At 42.9% G+C, this 18,381-nt stretch overlaps 3 protein-coding genes across 3 annotated transcripts; 2 read left to right on the forward strand and 1 right to left on the reverse strand.

Annotated features, from left to right (window-relative positions):
- Window positions 1-1,669: 1,669 nt before the first annotated feature.
- On the forward strand, window positions 1,670-4,989 carry LOC100283300 (iron-sulfur assembly protein IscA). Its single transcript, NM_001156202.1, is given in 3 exon segments — window positions 1,670-1,917; window positions 3,092-3,316; window positions 4,607-4,989. Coding segments are annotated over 3 exon segments (567 nt in total). The 5' UTR covers window positions 1,670-1,751; the 3' UTR covers window positions 4,783-4,989.
- A 1,374-nt stretch (window positions 4,990-6,363) lies between these two features.
- Window positions 6,364-10,285, forward strand: LOC100279441 (DUF1995 domain protein). Its single transcript, NM_001152448.1, is given in 9 exon segments — window positions 6,364-6,633; window positions 6,719-6,806; window positions 6,996-7,106; window positions 7,295-7,377; window positions 7,725-7,839; window positions 8,417-8,508; window positions 8,895-8,960; window positions 9,045-9,138; window positions 9,786-10,285. Coding segments are annotated over 9 exon segments (1,008 nt in total). The 5' UTR covers window positions 6,364-6,385; the 3' UTR covers window positions 9,897-10,285.
- On the reverse strand, window positions 10,188-17,001 carry LOC103639796 (uncharacterized). The gene is made up of 6 exons (XM_008662505.2): window positions 16,786-17,001; window positions 16,135-16,206; window positions 15,890-15,973; window positions 15,137-15,775; window positions 14,902-15,015; window positions 10,188-11,476 (listed from the first exon to the last, which is right to left on the reverse strand). Exons 1-6 carry the CDS (start codon window positions 16,837-16,839, stop codon window positions 10,487-10,489), a joined length of 1,953 nt encoding a protein of 650 aa, XP_008660727.1. The 5' UTR covers window positions 16,840-17,001; the 3' UTR covers window positions 10,188-10,486.
- Window positions 17,002-18,381: the final 1,380 nt, after the last annotated feature.

Consider the following 18,381-nt stretch of genomic DNA (forward strand, 5'->3'; position numbering starts at 1 on the left):
CAAGGCGCTTCTCCGACGGCCACGTTAGCTCGCAGCTACACCCCATTGTACAGCTGGGCATCTCCTTGTATCTATAAAAGGGGATGTTCAGGGCCTTCCCAAGGCACGTGGTGGAACACGCAACACACCACGCGACGTCGCGGACACACGTTCACGTTGCGGACACACGTTGCAACACTAACAACGTTGGTCGCTCTCGCCCTCGTGCGACGCTTGTAACCCCTACTACAAGCACCCCGGTGCGAGATAACATAAGCCTCATTTCTCTCTTGTGTTCCATCTTGCATCAACCCATATGGACAGGGACACACAACAACAAATTTAATGGTCGGTTGACGGTCCTCGCGGGTCCGAAACGCCGACAATCACGTATACATGTGTCACAACATGCAAATCCCCATCGACAACAGGAATAAATAATTCCCGTCGGTTTATGGCTAATTCTCGTCGGTTCTGAGCCGACGGGAATTACCTGAATTCCTGTAGTGTGTGTTATTGTGTGACTTTATCTATGTTAACTCGAGGACATATATTATCGATTTTTTGGCTCTCTGTCTGTCCATTCTGTCTATTTTCATCCACAACTAGTACATAACAATGTATTTGTCACTCATTGATAACTTTGAGCCTAGACATCAAGGGTATCTTGACTATAATTGACGAAGGCATATAGACTGGGTCGTTAAATAAAGGGAAAGGCTATCTTAAGACTATAAACGACAAAGACATATACCTCCGTGGCTCTGTTCTAAGTCCGATCAGGTTCCACTACAATCAAACTACCTAATACACACTGCCTCCGTCCACATGATTTCATCGTTCTAAGTTATCCTAAGTCAATTATTATTAACTTTGACCGGTTATATAAGATGTTTTGTAATACAACATAAAAAAAGATGAAAACTGACCATTGATCAGCGATGAATGGAGAGTAAGACTGCTAATGGCAAAAAACTCAACCCACACCCAAATCTAGTAAATTTGACATTCATCCCACAACCACTCTAGTCAACTCAGGCTATCCGATATGATGTTGACTATACTCTGGTTGGATGAAAACCAAACACACTTAAATCTAGAGTTACAAGTTATCGAAGATGTGTACTCCCTCCGTCTACATGATATAGTCGTTTTAAGTTTGTTCTAAGTCAATCATTATCAACTTTGATCGGTACACCGAATGTTTTATGAGATTTTACAACATAGAAGTAATGTTACTAAATTCTTCGTGACTTGAAATATCATAATATATAATTTTTGTAGTTTAAAATAATTTTATCTTATATATATTACTGGTCAAACTTAAAATAGTTTGATTTAGGACAAATCCAAATCGATTAAATCATGTGAACGGATGGATTAAATTAATATTCTTGTTCGACTGGCTTACAACCATAGTTACTACAGCCGTAATTTATAAAGACAAAATATTATATAAGCCACAGTCAGATTAAAGACATAGCAAGCTATTTTTTTTTTTGTATAGATCACTACCGGGGCGACGAAGGGACCGTGTCGCGAGCAAAACCCGGCAGGCTGGAATGTGGGCGGCCCAGGTAGGTGCTAGTCCGACGCAAAAATGCTCGAATCCTCCACGAATCTGGGCGGCCCGCTGACCAGTAACCACCACCACGCCAGATCTTTCTTCCTGTTGCTTCTCCCGTTCCGTCTCTCCCCGGTCCCCGCGTCGCCTGCTTCTGCTTCTTGCACCCCCCACCCCACCACAACCGAAACCCCACTAATAATCCGCCATGGCGCTCGCCTCCGGCACGTGCCGCCCCCTCCTGGGTGGCCCCGCCAGCACCGCGCGGCTCCACCTCGCTGTCTCCTCGTCCTCCACCGCCTGCTCGATCCGCTTCCCCCGCGGCGCCGGCGGTGGCAGGGCGGCCGTCTCCCTCCGCGCCCCCGCGCCTCCAGGTGCGTGGTCAGCCTAGCCCCAGGTGTTTATTTTCCCCGCGGCAACAATCAGGAGCAAAAGTAGGGTTATGCACATAGACCTATCTATGCTCTTGGCAAAGGAGGGCCGGGCCTAGGCATGTCCGAGCCGTGCGCTCAGGGCCTCCAAAAATTGAGGGTCTCAAAACTTAGCAGATGTATTCTAGTTTTACGTCTACATATAGCATGTATTTTCCTCCCTACCATACAGCTGCGCTGATGCTAAACTACCGAGCGCTATACCGAAGAATGAATCTTTATAGAATCTTAACATGTCTGTCCATGTCCGCGTGAACGAAGTTCTCTAAATTAAAGCTACTAAATTCATATTTGTGTTCTATTACGACAAAATACGTATTATTTAGCCACAATAGCACCCGAGAGTGAAGCTTTGGAGAAGATCGAATATAAGCATATTGTCCATGATTTTCTTTAAAACCCACCAAAAGAACGATGTTATTTAAATAAAATAGATATGTTTCTTTAGATATTCTATTGCAATATATATTATTGCAACTTGTAGATTGTTATTACTGATTTTTAATAAAAATATATATTACAATGCTTTAGATTTGGCACAGGGCCTCAAATTTCTCTGGCCCGGCCCAAAGGATTTGGTTTTGGCTTGTGGAGACGTGTCAAAACTGAACTCCGTTTTGATCCGTGATGCTCTAGCTTTTGGACACGGTCACAGCGACAGGGGGATGATGGTCCATATGAATATATTGCTTGGGGTAACATTACAGTTTTACTTAAGCTTACCTAGATTTTGTTTCCTTTTCTTAAAGACCATGAAGTAAAAAAAATCCCCTTTCTAAAGCTGTGTAATGTGCAGATACAATACTCACGACCCGTATAATTGTCAACTAGACAACTATTGGCACATTTTATCCTTTACAAAAGTTGCAACTGTCACTGCAATAAGATTTTTGTTTCTGATGACCATGATTGGTAATTAGTAGGTCAAACATGTCCGTGGAGCTATAGATTTTGAAGTGGACTTCACTTATTATTTCTAACATTAGTCATATGTTCATGTTTCCAAAAACAGCAAGGGAGAGAGAGAGAGAGAGAGGAAACATTTAACATGAACGCAAAATCATGCACACAATCGTTTCCATTTGACATTAAGTCAATGAATGATCATATTTTGCAGCGGCGGCGGCGGCAACATCTGGTAGCATTGCTCCAGCGATTTCATTGACCGAAAAGGCCTTGAAACATCTGAACAAAATGAGGGCTGAACGGAACGAAGATTTGTGCTTGAGAATTGGAGTGAAACAGGGTGGATGCTCAGGCATGTCTTACACCATGGAGTTTGAAAATCGAGCAGATGCCAGCCCTGATGATTCTGTTGTAGAGTATGATGGTTTTGCCATAGGTAACTGCCTTAACCTGGCTATGCACTATTTACATAATTTCTCCTGAAATGTGGATGGCCCACACTTCCATTAATCACAAACCACAGTGAAAAAACAAGATGTTTACTGTTCAACTGAGTAACGCAGGAAAGAAAAGGCTAGACAGGAAGCCACTAATGAAATCAACCAAGGCCAAGCCTGCAATATGGCACTAAAGTACCTGATTCAAATAGAAGCTACCAACTAAGCAGACCCCAACAGTACAAAATCTGCAACCACAAAACAATCTGGTTACCAAAACAACCAAATGACGAAGTCTTTTTCCTACAGTTGGACGTGAACTCTCACTTCGCCACTTCACCTGTTGCTGGTTCCTCTCCTTTCTTGTCAACATCCAGGTTCTCCAGTTCACTTGTTGCTGGTTCCTCTGCTTTCTTGTCAACCTCCAGGTTCCAGCTCCTTTTGCTACCTTCTCACCCTGTGGAGTCTTCATGGATCTGATTTTCTGGGGGCGAAGTTGTACCCGATGCCTGTGTAGAGGCATTGACCATTGTCCACACTCCCTCCTTACCATCTCATGCATTTCTTCTAGATACAAACCTGCCCAATATTGAACCAACATCTCTGCTGGATTCTTAATCAGTTTATTCTCAAATCGCCCCTTTTTTCTGGCCTTCCAGATAGTCCAGCTTATTGCTGTTGTTGTTGCAAGTTCATGTGAATATTGACAGCACCAAAGCACTTGGCTTATGGTTCTCCACACATGCCACATGGCATTAAAAAAACTAGTGAGAAGCGGTTTCCTCTTGCTCACAGAAGTAACATTTGGAATCCAGTACTGAATTTCTTCTGACCATATTACAAGTCAGCCTTTGAATATCAGATTTCGCATTGTTGCTTCTGCCTTGGCTGAACTCTAAAGTATAATTGCTCAAACAGTTACTATTGCTTTTAAGTTGGATTGTTAGGAGATGATGATGCATTAATAAAGAAAAGAAACTAAATAGCATTCCCTATTTGGATAGCAAGGCGTGCTAGGTGAACGTGATAGAGTAAGCGAGATCTTCCTCCTGCACCTGTGAAGTTACTTTAGGACTTCGTGTCCTTGCTTTCGAATGCTGTCTCTCTGCTGTAATATAGGCATGTTTTCTTAACTTCCATGTCAACTGATTGCGGCTCTATGTATTCAGAATGAACCAAATCTAGTAGCATACATTTCTAGGCAGCTTTTAAGAACTTTCATCTGAACTGATTAGCTCTCTATTCAGAATGAACCAATTCTAACAGCATGTATTTATTTGGTTCTGCAGTCTGTGACCCCAAAAGCCTTCTCTTCATGTTTGGAATGGAGCTGGACTACAGCAACGCACTCATTGGTGGAGGCTTCTCTTTTCAGAATCCAAACGCAACAAAAACCTGTGGGTGCGGCAAATCTTTCGCGACTGGGAAGGAATCCGAGGCTGCAGCAAAAGCTTGCAACAACTAGAGTAGTGAAATATTGATAGCAAATCGTGATGTAACTTGTTATATAGCTTGCTCCTGATCAAATCACGTGGCTCCACCACTTATACTTGTTTCGTTTCAAAATAGTTGGCTTTGTTTGTTTTTTTCAGGATAACTTTGATCAGATATATACAAGAAAACATTAATACTTATGGTATATAATTAATATTAATTGATAGAGCTTTGAATCTATTTTATTAAACTTATCTACAGATAAAAAAATATTAAGTGTTGTTTGGTTGTATACTTGAGGTGTTAAAAATGTTCGCTACTTCACTTGCCACATTGTCACGCCTAGGGTAAGACAGGTTTTACTGAGCTAGGCGTGTGTTTAGTTTGTGTGTTTAATTTGTAGCTATAGTTATGACAAGATTTTTCTCCTTTTGTGTAGGCTCCGGTCCTCGATAATCCATAAAGTGTGGCAAGATTTCCTTAAGCATGCCTAATATGTGGTGTAGAAATTGAGTGTCTAACCTTAAGCAAGTGTGGTAGAAAATGTGTGGCAATTTTGGTACTTTAGGCACACAACTAAACATGCCCTGTGTTTAAATTCTGCGCCACAGTTTGCTACGTTTAAGAGAACTTTGCCATACTTTTACATGTTATTGACAATGCCTATGGAGCTGGAGAAAATTAAATTTTGTCATAACTGCGGCTATAAACTAAACACATGTCTAACTTGATCAAACCTGACTAACTTTAGATGTGACAAACTGTGGCAATGAAGTAGCAAACCAAACAACTCTAATCTTTCCTTGGGACCATAGAGTTAGCAGGAGCATGTAGACTAGTACTAATGTGTTGCTACAGTTTCTATTTTACATAAATAAATATTATTTAAAGGATATAGTTGTTCAAACACGTTAAAACATTTACAATGATTTGTACTATGTTTGAAACAGTCGTTATGCCTGAATTTAACACATCTACTATAAAATCTACATAAATGTATTTTACATGTCGAGTAATAAACCACAACACAATTTCGTCGTGCCAGTCTCCCATCAGGTGGCTCGAGCGACATTGAACCCTAGCCACTACGGCCCCTCCCTCCTGTCTACGCCTTACATCACTGGAGTAAGTAGTTGAAAGTCTAGATAGGATTTGCGAGGATGGTAACAATGGGATTCTCCTTGCATGGCCTGTTAGGACTTAGCCTTTTCTGAGCACGGTATGGTCCATTGTCCATTAAGCCCGCATTAGCCTAGGCCGATCATCGTGAGGTACCACGTCGACACGGTCCGATTTTATTTTTTCCCAAATTTTTATAAAAATATTTATATTATATTTGAATATAAAGTATGAATAAAAAATATGTACGTCATTTTTGTTAGGTAAGTGTGAATATGTGTTGGAGCGAATCATCTCATTTTACCATTTAAACGGATGTGTTGTGCACATATTTAGCTTGTAACGAGAAACTCCTGCATTATACTCTGGCGCAGATCAAAAACCGCCACTTAATTTACACAAATTCCATCGGACGGGAAATTGATGGAACCCCGTTTCTATGCGTTATCCAAAGAGCTGCATAGCAGCGCTTCTCCCAGCCACGTCTTCATCACACACGGTCGCGGCGCGAAGCAATGGCGACCACGGCGCCGCTGCTCTCGCCCCAGCGCGCTTGCCCTACCCATCTCCGGCGCCGCCTCTCGCCCCTACATCTCGTATTCCCCCTCGACGCGTCAGCGAGGCGGCTGCGCCTTCGCCGGGCGCCGCCACCTTGTTCGGCCAAGTTCGGCAAGTTCGACGCCTCCGACGCCCCGGCGGAGGCCGAGGAGGCGGGGGGCGCGACGGATGGTGGGCTGGCGCAGCCCGTGGAGGAGGACGACAGGTCGGGTTCACTGCACCCTCAACTCGTGCGTAATTGAGAACACAAAAGATGCTGACGTTGTGAAGCGGCCTTCGCTGTGGTTCAGTTGCTTGCCATCGGATTTGGAGGGCGCGATTCGGCAGTCAGGGAAGGCGAGCGCAGATTTCGTAAACTCCGGAGGCATGCGAGCTATCGTATGATTCTCGCTGCGCATACTGCACATGCATATTGTCGCTTCTGTAATTCGGCTCAATCGTATATGCTGTAATAATGTATAAATGATGACATAATTATAGAAGTACTCTCTTTTTGCTGAGCTTCTGATTAGGCATCTTTACCATACGATTATTGACGATTTACGATTAGTGGTGTCAATATTGCAGGCAGAACTGCTGATCCCTCAGTTGGAATTCCTCAACGAGGAAGGAGCACAGGCTGAACTCTGGGCGTTGTCAAAGATTTTCCTGGACACACTTGTACAAGAGACAGGACAGGTTTGGATACAAGGTCGTTTCAGGCTTTCAGCATTAGACATGGCTTTTACTTTCTCCAACTTATAATTGCCTCACTCTCACTCTAATTGATGTTTGAGTCTACCAATTATCACTTTGCAAATTTGTTGCTCTCGACCTCTTGTGATTTATGTATTTGTCTGTTTCTGATACCACTTGGTGTTCTGCAGAAAGTTACTGCCATTTTCCCTGACGCTGGAGCAGCTGCCCTTCTCAAGCATCAATGGAAAGATGCACAATTCAAGTGTGCCAGGTACTAATGTACTATCCACTGAGAAGTGATGGTTTCATACCAAGTTGATGTAACTTGTTGCATCTCATGATTTTCTGACTACGAGCGGCATGCTACCGACGTCAATTGGAAATCACAATTGATTTTCTTTTGAGACCAGGAACAGTTAATTTTCTAGCTACCAAGAATTGGCCAGTTCACCTTTAGTCCTAGTTGCAAATGCCATATTATACTGGACATGACAAGGCAGAATTCTGACTCTTTGTATTCTTGAAGAAGAAACTTTATGGATGCTTCCAGATTATGACATTGAATAGTATTCAGGTTGTTACTTCGAATCTTCAATCTGTTTTTGACCTGACTTGTAGTTTAGGTGACCGGAAGCCAGTTGGTCCTGAAGATGAGGTCGCAGTTATGATTATCCCTGATCATCAGATGCTGGAAGCTGTTGAACGCATCACATCTCAACTCTCTGATGATCCTGTATGGAACTTATGCCTGATCAGATTGCAAATTTCTGCAGATCCTGTGTAAAAAATATATGGAAAAAAAGAAATTTCATTAATGTTCCAAGCAGATTTTGTAGAATAAAGTTTACATGAACAAGAGTATTAGGATAAAGGGCATATGTGCAGTGTGGTAAATCCAGTTCCAGGCCATAAATCAACCATATATTTCCATGTTGTATATTGTGCAAATTGGCTAACTAAGTTCCATATCCACCCAAGTAGATTCATCCTAGATCAATATTCGTTGGCCTAGCCCTGGTCCAGCTGAATTCCTAGATCTGTCCCTGCATGCATGTGCTTATTTTTTTGAAATGAACCAGGCAAAGCATGCATGTGCTTATGAAGGATCTAAAAGTCTGCTCCAGCAGATTAGTCTATTCCACCTACATGTATAACCATTTCATGAAAGAACTCATGTGAATCTTCATGCCTAAAACTAACCATCCATATCTACAATAATTTAACATTGAATTTGACCAGCAACCATCTTTGTATTTGTATATATATTTCATTTAATGCTATCCTCAAGTAGTGTCTACCTTTTAATGAAGATAAGACCTCTTGTCATGTGGAACCCACGGCTTGTTAGTGGAGATGTTGGAGTAGGCTTTAATGTACGGAATCTGCGGAGAAATTTCTTAAGGTAAGTCAGCAGAAACATCTGTAAACTGTTGCATGTCATTGTGTAACTATTCTGCTTTAGGAAACCGATATAATGCTTATTGAGGCCAGAGTATGATCCGAGGTGTCTGTTTTGTGAAATATACTGATATGTTCTAAACTACAGTAGTTGTACCCATAAATCACATGCTATCTCGGATAGTTATATTTTTGTAAAAAGTATTTAATGAAATAATGTATCCACTGTTTTATCTCAACACATGGAGTTGAGAAACCTTCCATAGATCCTATACAAATTAAATGAGTGTATTTTCACTGTTGATTCCAGGTCTCGCTCAGTCAAGCATGTTTGCTTATTACATGTTGATTTTTCTCTTACTTTTGCTACATCCACCACTCACTTTGCAGCACTTTTACCACTGTTTACTCGATGAGGCCATTGCCAACTGGTGCAGTCTTTAGATGCTTTCCAGGGTGAGTAGATAACTATTGTCATTTCCATTCATTTATGATCCAAAGGAATAATCTAAGGCATATGTTTCTTTATTTATGTTACAGGCAGTGGAAAGTGTTTTATGATGATCCAAATAGGCCAAATCGGTATTTGCTTGCCCGAGAACTCACAAGTAGGCCCGATGCAACTGATATTGAGGTAAGGCACAGAGACAAATACCTTAGTTGTTTTTTTGTCTATATTTGATGATCACCTTTTTAGTGAGTTCCTCCAGTCATGAAAACATGACGTTTAAGAGAAACAAAACAACTTTTTTTTTTCTTTTTTCTTTTTTCCTTCTGCTGCTGCTGGAGGTTAAAAAAGTATGCAGGGGGAGCTGGATAGGGGGAATGGTTGGAGAGGAGAAATAGGGGGCGGGGGGGTGGGGGGGGGGAGAATGTTTTAGGGGAAGCTATTTAAATATGAATAGAAAGTATGAATATGGGAATTAGGAAGGGGGAATGGTTGGATTTAGCCTAAGAACTAAAAAGTACTTCCTCCGTTTTTTTATTTGTCGCGTTTTAGTTCAAAAATGAACTAGCAGGCGACAAATATTTGAGAACAGAGGTAGTATCCAATAGTCAGCATTCTCATTCTCTAGACAGTATGTTGTGGCTGCAGCACATTAATCAGCTAAGCTAATGACATTTAACACAAGCTGGAGATCGCCACTTTTTTACTAAAAAAGACATGTGCCTAGTAGGAAAATACTTGATTACATATGCTGCTGTAGCCTTTAGTTCAGCAATAAAGTTTGTATTTTCCCAAACTTATTTTAAAAAAACTAACAGTACTACAATGTGCAGAGAATATTTGGTGGTGCCGATGAGCAATCTGAAGAGGCACCATCGTTGATGAACAATGTCATGGGCGTGTTCAGTTCCGTGAGTCGGTTTATGAGGGTCATCTCCAAGTGAGAGTCGAAGCAAACATTGTTCACACTTGAAGCCATCAACAACCATCATGATGCTTGAGTTATACAAGAAGATTATTTTAGTGCATCCATGTTGTTTTCAGTCTGTAATTACTCCATGGTACTGCTATTCGGAACAGTATAGTTTGGCGTTCCGGCACATGCCACCAAATGTGTGCACATACCATACCGTGGATTCCTGGAGTCATCTGCTGATCCTACACCGTGAGGTCAATTATGTAAGTGTGACTTAGAAAAAAAATGTAGATAGATCCTCATTCTGGAAAAAGCCGGGTATTTGATTGTAATTCAATACTGTGCTTGATATATCACAATCAGCTCGCATTTTGTAATTCAATACTGGACGAATATAAATTCAATCCTTTGTTTTACATGTGTGTTGTGTCAGTCAATCAGAACATTTTTCTACTCTACAGTGAGTCAGAATATCTATCCTCTAAAGTGACACACTTATCCTCAGTATATATAGTTATATACACCGAATACTGCTGAAATAACCATTTTTTTAAGGAAGAGAAACATTTGAATGAAGTGACCTAAATACAGTACATTCAGAATCTTGGGCCGATGCGATCAGTGCTCCCGGTTTTCCACAGGAGAGGCGGAGGCGCTGTGAGAGCCTGCCAAGCCCAGCGACGGCTGCAGGAACGACGACCGATGCCCACTGGAACCCTGCTCCGCTGCTGCGGTCGTCGACGATGACCGTGCCAGCAGCGCCGATGAGGAGCACGCCGCGCCGGCGCTCGACGGCGACGGGCCCAGGCCGAGGTGCTGCCCCCACTTGAGCCCCAGCTGCAGCTGGCTCCCGCCCTCTTCTCCTCCCGCCGACGGCGACGATTTGTTACCGCCCTGCGTGCCGACGTACGACGTGATGGCGGCCGCCAGCACCGTCTGGAAGCCCGGGTCCGACGTGATCACCTTGGCTATCGTGTCGGTGAGTACGCCCGCCGGTGCGCTCTCGCTCGCCGCTGCCGCCTTCTGCTGCGGCTGGTAGAGCGCGGGGACTTCCCCGCCTTGTCGCCCTTGCCTCCCGTTGGTGCTGCTCATCAGTGCAGCGCCACCGCCACCGTTGAACAAGGACGCAGCAGCTGGTGACCCGTAGCTCAGGTACCCAGCACCACCGGTCGCCGCCGGCCATGCAGCGGCGGACAGCGCGCTGGGCCCGGAGTTGGAGAAGGAGAAGCTCGTGGGACGATGATGGTACCTAGCGCCGCCGGGACCACCGAAGCCCGACGAGAACCTGCTGTTGCTCAGAGAGAACGCCTGCGAGGTGGCCGCCGCCGGCGAGGTGAGGTCGAGCGTGATGGTCGGGTAGGACGGCGTGGAGGTGACGGACGCGGCGCCGCCGGTCGGGAGGAAGAAGTGTCTGGAGGCGTCGTGCGCCGCCGCCGGCGAGGCGGCGGGGAAGAAGCCGAGGGAGGTGGAGGAGGAGCCCGAGGTGAGCATGGACGCTGCGGCGGAGGTGGTGGAGGCCATCGCGGTGGCGGAGGCGGACAGCAGGTGGTTGTGCGTGCCCTCGTACGTGGTGATCAGGATCGACGTGTCGTCCGCGCACCTCTGCACCTGCAAATGTTACACACGGGCACACGGCGTGTCATGCTCAGACCATACTTTTTATTTTTTACTCTTTATTTAACATTCTATTTTTCTCTATATAAAGATTAAACTCTATATATAACATCTTATTCTAAAGGACTCTGCAACATATAAATTAGCTTGGCTAGCGAGAGTTCCTAGCCAAATTTGCAAGTGAGTGAGTCAATTTAGAGAGCCGAATAACTTATCAAGTTAAATGACTAATCTGTTGGAAAACAATTTTACTATTAATTAGCTAAAATTTAGTTTGATAAACTATTTAACTAGTTTCTTAGAGACGTTCCTCGTGCATGGAATTGGCGGTGACATGCATGCAGGAAATTAATGAGTCCATGATCAAGCAGCGTTGGCCAGCTCCCTATAATGGTAATTAATTAATTATCATAAATCATATTGATCTCTCGCTAATGTCATGTCGTAGCACGTGTCTTTAGTACTTAACTGGATGTTCCTCGAGAACTGTGCCAATCACGTAGTGAATTTCTTTTTTTGTCAAGATTCGATCACATCCTTGATATATTTTGATAAAAATAACAAATATCAATGGAGATATATGGATCATGCCCACAGGCAATGAACCCATGGTCCGAGGCTTGTATCCGCCATGTTAATTGAGCCGTATCATATTCAAGATTACTTGTGATTGTTTTTGATGTAGCATTCCTCCTTTTAAAACAAACTGATAATAATGTTTATATCGTCTAAAAGTAAGAGTGAAATGTACCGTAGCTCACATGTTCTTAAACTCTTCTTGTGTTCTAACCCAGTTTATTTAGGTTCTTCAAAATTTTAAGTGGTTCAATTCAAGGGATCACTTGAAAAGCCAAAGGATCTATAGGTAATCCTTTCGAGAGTTCGTAATCCCTGAAAGTCATACGAGAATATGAAGAAAAAAAAATACAGCCTTCCTCCCGGTGAATTTCAGTAGACCCCGTTTGTTTCATTGAAATTGAATTTCATTACAATAATCACAATTTACACACAAACTAAGTTAATATATTTATATATGTAATATATTTATATGTCATTCTAAATAATATGATGAGAGAGATAGATATACACTACACTTATGCTATAAAGAAGTAAATAGAAGAGTGTGCTACAAGTTGACATTAGAAAAGTAGTATGTAAATTTATATAATCAATTTTCACTTCTCACCCCATAAATTTTAGATAGACATATATATAAACTTTATAAAGTTGTGGGATGTCATATTCTAGAAAAATAGCCTACACTATTAGTTAGATTACAATTTTTTTAAAGTGAAGGGACACAAACGGGGCCTATAAAGAATGAACTAGAAATATAATTGGTAAATGGAAAAATACATTATATTTCTTATTGGTGTGGTAAAATTCGATCACTTTAAATTGTTCAGAGAGTTAAATTTCAAATTCGTATTGAGTAGTTGGGCTGGTTCGCTTTTTTAAATGTAAGTAAGAAAAACAAAAAGATACTATGTACTGGGCATCTAGCCGTCCAGTCCAGGATTTTCCGAGCACTAGCTTCCCAAGGCCCATTTCTCTTCAAATTCAACTAGATTTTAGATAGACATATATATAAACTTTAGAAAGTTGTTGAATGTCATATAAACTTTAGAGAGTTAAATTTCAAATTCGTATTGAGTAGTTGGGCTGGTTCGCTTTTTAAATATAAGAAAGAAAAACAAAAAGATCTATGCACTGGGCATCTGACTGGACGGCCTTTCTGAGCACTAGCTTCCCAAGGCCCATCTCTCTTCAAATTCAAGTGGCCGTCGCCAATTCCGCCATGGACGCATGGAGGGACCAGCAGGCGACGCCGGGAGCGCCTCAGGTAGGGGTGGATAACGAGCCAGCTCGGCTCGGCTCGTCCGAGTTCGAGCTGACTCGTTAAGCTAACGAGCCAGCTCGGCTCGGCTCGTTAAGGTAACGAGCCACAGAGTCAGCTCGGCTCGGCTCGTTTACGAGCTCGAGCTGGCTCGTTTAGCTCGCGAGCCAGAGCAGAAAAAAATAAAATGTATATAATAATTATTTTTTAGTTAATTTCAAACTAATTTAACAATAAAAATAGTAATTATACTCATAGTTTCACAAACCATGTCAATATAACACCAAATTAGCACAATTCATCACTCATTAATTCACAATTCACATGCATGTTCATCAGTTTAACCCATAATTATATTTGCATAGACCAAATTAACACATAGACATAGTTCATTAATCATTAGTTTAATTCATAGGTCATAGACACCTCACATATATATAACATGTTCATCAATTATTCTATAAATGATATGTATATAGTTTCGTTTTATTAGAATATGGTAGCTCGTTTAGCTCGCGAGCTGGCTCGTTAACGAACCGAGCTGGCTCGTTAACGAACCGAGCTGGCTCGTTAACGAACCGAGCTAGGATGTCAGCTCAGCTCGTGACAAAATTCAAACGAGCCGATCCGAGCCGAGCCGAGCTGACCACGAAATGAGCGAGCCAGCGAGCCACGAGCATTTTGTCCAGCCCTAGCCTCAGGGGCGGCCGGGCGGGCGCACTCCTCCTCGAGGCTCGTTTCCGCTGCGGCGGAGAGGAATGGGAAGCGGGCGTCGCCTTCCCTAGCGCTCCCTCGCCGCGCCCGCGGCGGCCTCCCCGGCCCCCTGTATCTTCTCGATCCGGTAAGCCCCCGAGTCCCTGATCCCCAAATCTATCGTGGTCCTGATCTTAATTTTGGAGCCGTGATGAGGCGCCAGTGGGATTATTTCTTGGTTCACGAGTTCGATTAGAAGCGTATTTTTTTTGGTTGGATTCTGATCATGCACGTTTAATCGTATATGGATGAGTTAAAAGACCTAACGCGGCTCAATTTAGCTCGCCCTTCGCCAACTGGTAGTAGTGGGTACTGGTAGATTAGAGCAACTGGGGCTTGGGAATCGGTTCGATCACATCACTCGGGTTTCAGAGACCTAACAATAACTGACATCATTTCTTATTAGTTTACGTACACGTGGTTCCATGTCAAGTTGTCAACCAATCACTTGCGATTTCAGTTCCTCGTAGACCGCAACTAACGATTGGTCAGGGCTTCAGGCCATCCATCGACCCCAAACCCACGTTCTCTAGATTCTATAGTGCAGCTTTGTTTGTTAATTATCCTTAATTATGAGGGGCCTAGATTCAGTGCTCAGTTATGCACCCCAAGTCAATCTCTCGCAACTATATTATGTGCATGCATCTTAAATAAATAAAGTCCGGTCCCCTCTGTTTTCAACTGATGAATAGATAAACTATAGCCTTGCAAAGGAGACTTGGATTCCGTATACGTTCCGGTTTTGCATGTGCATCTTACCTTTGAACTGATAGATGAACATGCGTAGTTTAAATCATAAGAATTGGTGAGCAGTACTGTTTTGACGTACCTGTTTTCTGACGGGGCATCCTGCTGCCACTGTACACCGGTAGTAGGCGCGGGGGCACGGGTTCCCCTTGGCTACCTTCTGCCCGTACTTTCTCCATTGGCATCCGTCGTTCATCTGATCAACAATCCAAAGCACATGTTCACGCTGTAGCTACTTCCGATACATGCATATCAAGCAGACATCTATGATACGTGCATCTCTGTCGGATGAAATACACATGTCTACGACAACATACCGTTGGTGCATCACACCTTGCCCTTACGGACACCCTTGTCTTCTTGGTCTGTGGCAGCAGTGGGCCTACGTCGTCGTCATCCTCAGGTTCCGTGGCGCCGACGTTCCTCGACTTCTTCTGCGTGTTGCTTGGCAGCCATTGCCGGTCTGCTGCCTCCGTGGTGTCGTCGTCCTTGGCGTCCTCGGAGCTAGCTTCAGGGCTCAAGGTCGTCACATCGGGCTGGACCTTTCCAGTGTTATTAGCCGCGCCATCGTCATCTTTGCGGGCTGATGATGACAGTCCGAGTGACAGGCCTTCTTCTTCTTTAACACCCATCATCAAGTAGTCTTCCCTCCATTTTCCTTCGGCAGCACTGATGATGACGCTCTTCTCTTCCTTCTTGTGCGTGCCTGTGCCCGTGCCGAGGCTCAGCGAGACGAATTCGGACTCCTCGATGCCGGTGGGTGGCGTGATGGTCGAGGGCCGGTGGTCAGCAAGCTTCTTCTCCATGGGTTCTCCTTTTTGAAGAACGTCGTGGAACTGTAATTGGAGAGACCGGTAGTCCTCTACGATGCGTGACAGCATTGTCTTTAGCCTCTTGTTCTCTTCTCTTACCTCACCCATCTCTGCCCTTGTGGATGCAAGGTTATCTTTGTCGACCTGAAGACATCACAAATGCACAGCTATGAGATCGGTAGCCATTAATTCCTTAACCAAGTCACATACGATAATGAACTTCTGAAGGTTATTGGTATAAGCACAATGCCTCTTGACCTTGTTATGAGCCTTCAAATTAGTTGAGGTTTGATTTGATGCTTCGTCCATTTCGGACTTTTCCCTTAGGCAAGGGGAGCTTGCCTAGTAAGGCACAAAAAACGGCTGATCAGAATAATGGATCCGATAATATAATAAGGTAAAGAAACTAGAATTAATCCCCTCATGTTTAGCCATGCATGAATTGCTTTCATGCATGGTTAATGGATCATTGAATATATATGTTTATAATAACAGTTTGGCACCTCTTTTCTTGAACTTGATTTGTGTGAGGACTTAAACAAATTGGCATCCAGGATACGGTCATCATTTCTGATCTGTAACAGTAACATGGAAAGTTGTTTTGGTAAGAACAGCAAAGAAAGCCATGGATAAATATCTGAGGACCGACTGTACATATATGGGGCGGAGACCATTCCAGTTTAGTTTCTTCACATGTTTTTTTGTGTTATTTACATATACACCAGACTTTGTGGTTCCTGATATTTGGTTGGGCACTTGGTTGATTTCGACATCAGAATTTGCTCTTGAACATGCCTTCCTCTAAGGCTTATTCTCATTCCATATGGATTGGATGGATTAAAAAAATATAAACTTTTTTACTTGTTATAGATTTAAATTCACTCAATCCCGTCTATATGGATTGTGAATTTGTGATCGAAACAAAACATGTCGTAATCGATCCTAGTTCCAATCATATATTCATATCTATATATTTATTCTAGGAGAACTGCAAATCTGAAGGAAGTCCCTTTACATATACTGTAGATGAAGAGCAACAATAGAAACTCGCTGTGTCCTGAACTCATCATACATAATCGATCGAACGAAAACACAACTAAATGAAACTCTTGAGAAGTAAATCACAGACAAACAAAACGAGAAAAATACCAGACCTCGCTTGTTAACTGCTCCTCGTGGCTTCCAGACTGCTGCTGCCCCCTAAACATCTCTCTCCTCTTTGACAGAAGCTAGCTAATAACTGCCTAACTTCCCTCTAGCTCATCCAGTTCTCTCTCTTCAGATCTCTTTGTTCCTGCAGCGGTCTATTGCTTATAAAGATAGGCCGCTGCTGCACAGCCTCGTGCGTGTCTCTCTCTCTCCTATTTGGACTTTGGCATAAAAGAAGTCGTATCGTAACCCGGTGCTAACCTATGTTAGGCGGTCAACGTCTGATAATGTCAAATATCTATCGCTGCACTCTTCCATGGCTTCTTTTATGTGGATTTCAACGTGTGCAACATGTTGCTCTTGTTTTTTTTTGGCTGCGTCCAGAGTCCAGACTGCATGCGTACGGCCAGCTGGACTGGAGGAGCGCGGGCCGGTCCACAGTTAATGTCCGTATGAAGCTTCCCAGGAGTCGTCACATCAGCCGACCATTAGAAAACTGTCTTAACATGGAAGAACTTGATTTTCAAAGTTTCAAACGTTGGACCTTTAAACAATAGGGTGCTTTATAGGCAACCGGTAATTTGGTACCCATAGGATATATAGTACCCATAAAGCTAGCCGTCTTTTTTTTGATATTTAGCCTTTTTTTGAAAAAGTTTTTTACAAGTATATCCTTTTCGGTTTAAATTCAGAAAATAGACTCTTACCTCGACACCATCACTATTGGCACCGAGGTTACATGACGCCAATATAGATGACACCGAGGTATCGCTCCGGAGCGCCGATGTGGCGCCTACGTGCCAGGAGTCGGCGCCGTCACTATTGGCGCCGACCCTGGCCTGTCGCCCACAAACTACCACTCAGCCTTGGCTCGTGCGTGTGTTATATATACACACACTTATATATATATATATATTCGTCGAACCTGTGAGATGAATTTGCAAACAATACTTATGCATGAAGCAATTTGTGTTTTTCTTTTAGCTATTCACGCAGATGTTGACTAAACTTATTAGTTGCATGCGCTTATACAACATGGTTCATAATTTTAGCGATCAACCATCAATCCATAATTTCTAGCAATCAGCGGTTGATACCTAATAAGGGTTGCTAAAAATTAACCGTCGTGTATAACGAACCTTACAAGGTGTCACACAATTTCCATGCTATTACCCTTTGAGTAGGTCTATATAACTCAATTTTATTGAAGTTAAGCACAAATATATATATATATATATATATATGTGTGTCACTTGTTCTCAAATGTTATGAATCAAGAACAAGACAACACAATCGTTAAAGATTAAGGATCTTCGTCTTCCGAAACATTATCTCCACATAGGGATAATACTCATCAGACGAAGATCAAGAAAGACTTGCCTTTATTACTTAATACGTGAATAGAAATACGAAAGGATAAAGACGAAGACAGGATCTTATTAATTCATTTATATTCGTATTCCATAAAACATAAATAAATATTCAACAATATTAATATTACATTGATACCTTCGGCTTGCTCGAAGGTGTGAATGCGGGTGGGTGATTACAATTCAGCGTGAACAGTACGGTGGTATTGTCCATCTATTTATAGGAACGGT

The sequence above is a fragment of the Zea mays genome, chromosome 9 (genome assembly GCF_902167145.1).
Source record: "Zea mays cultivar B73 chromosome 9, Zm-B73-REFERENCE-NAM-5.0, whole genome shotgun sequence".
Lineage (NCBI taxonomy): Eukaryota > Viridiplantae > Streptophyta > Magnoliopsida > Poales > Poaceae > Zea > Zea mays.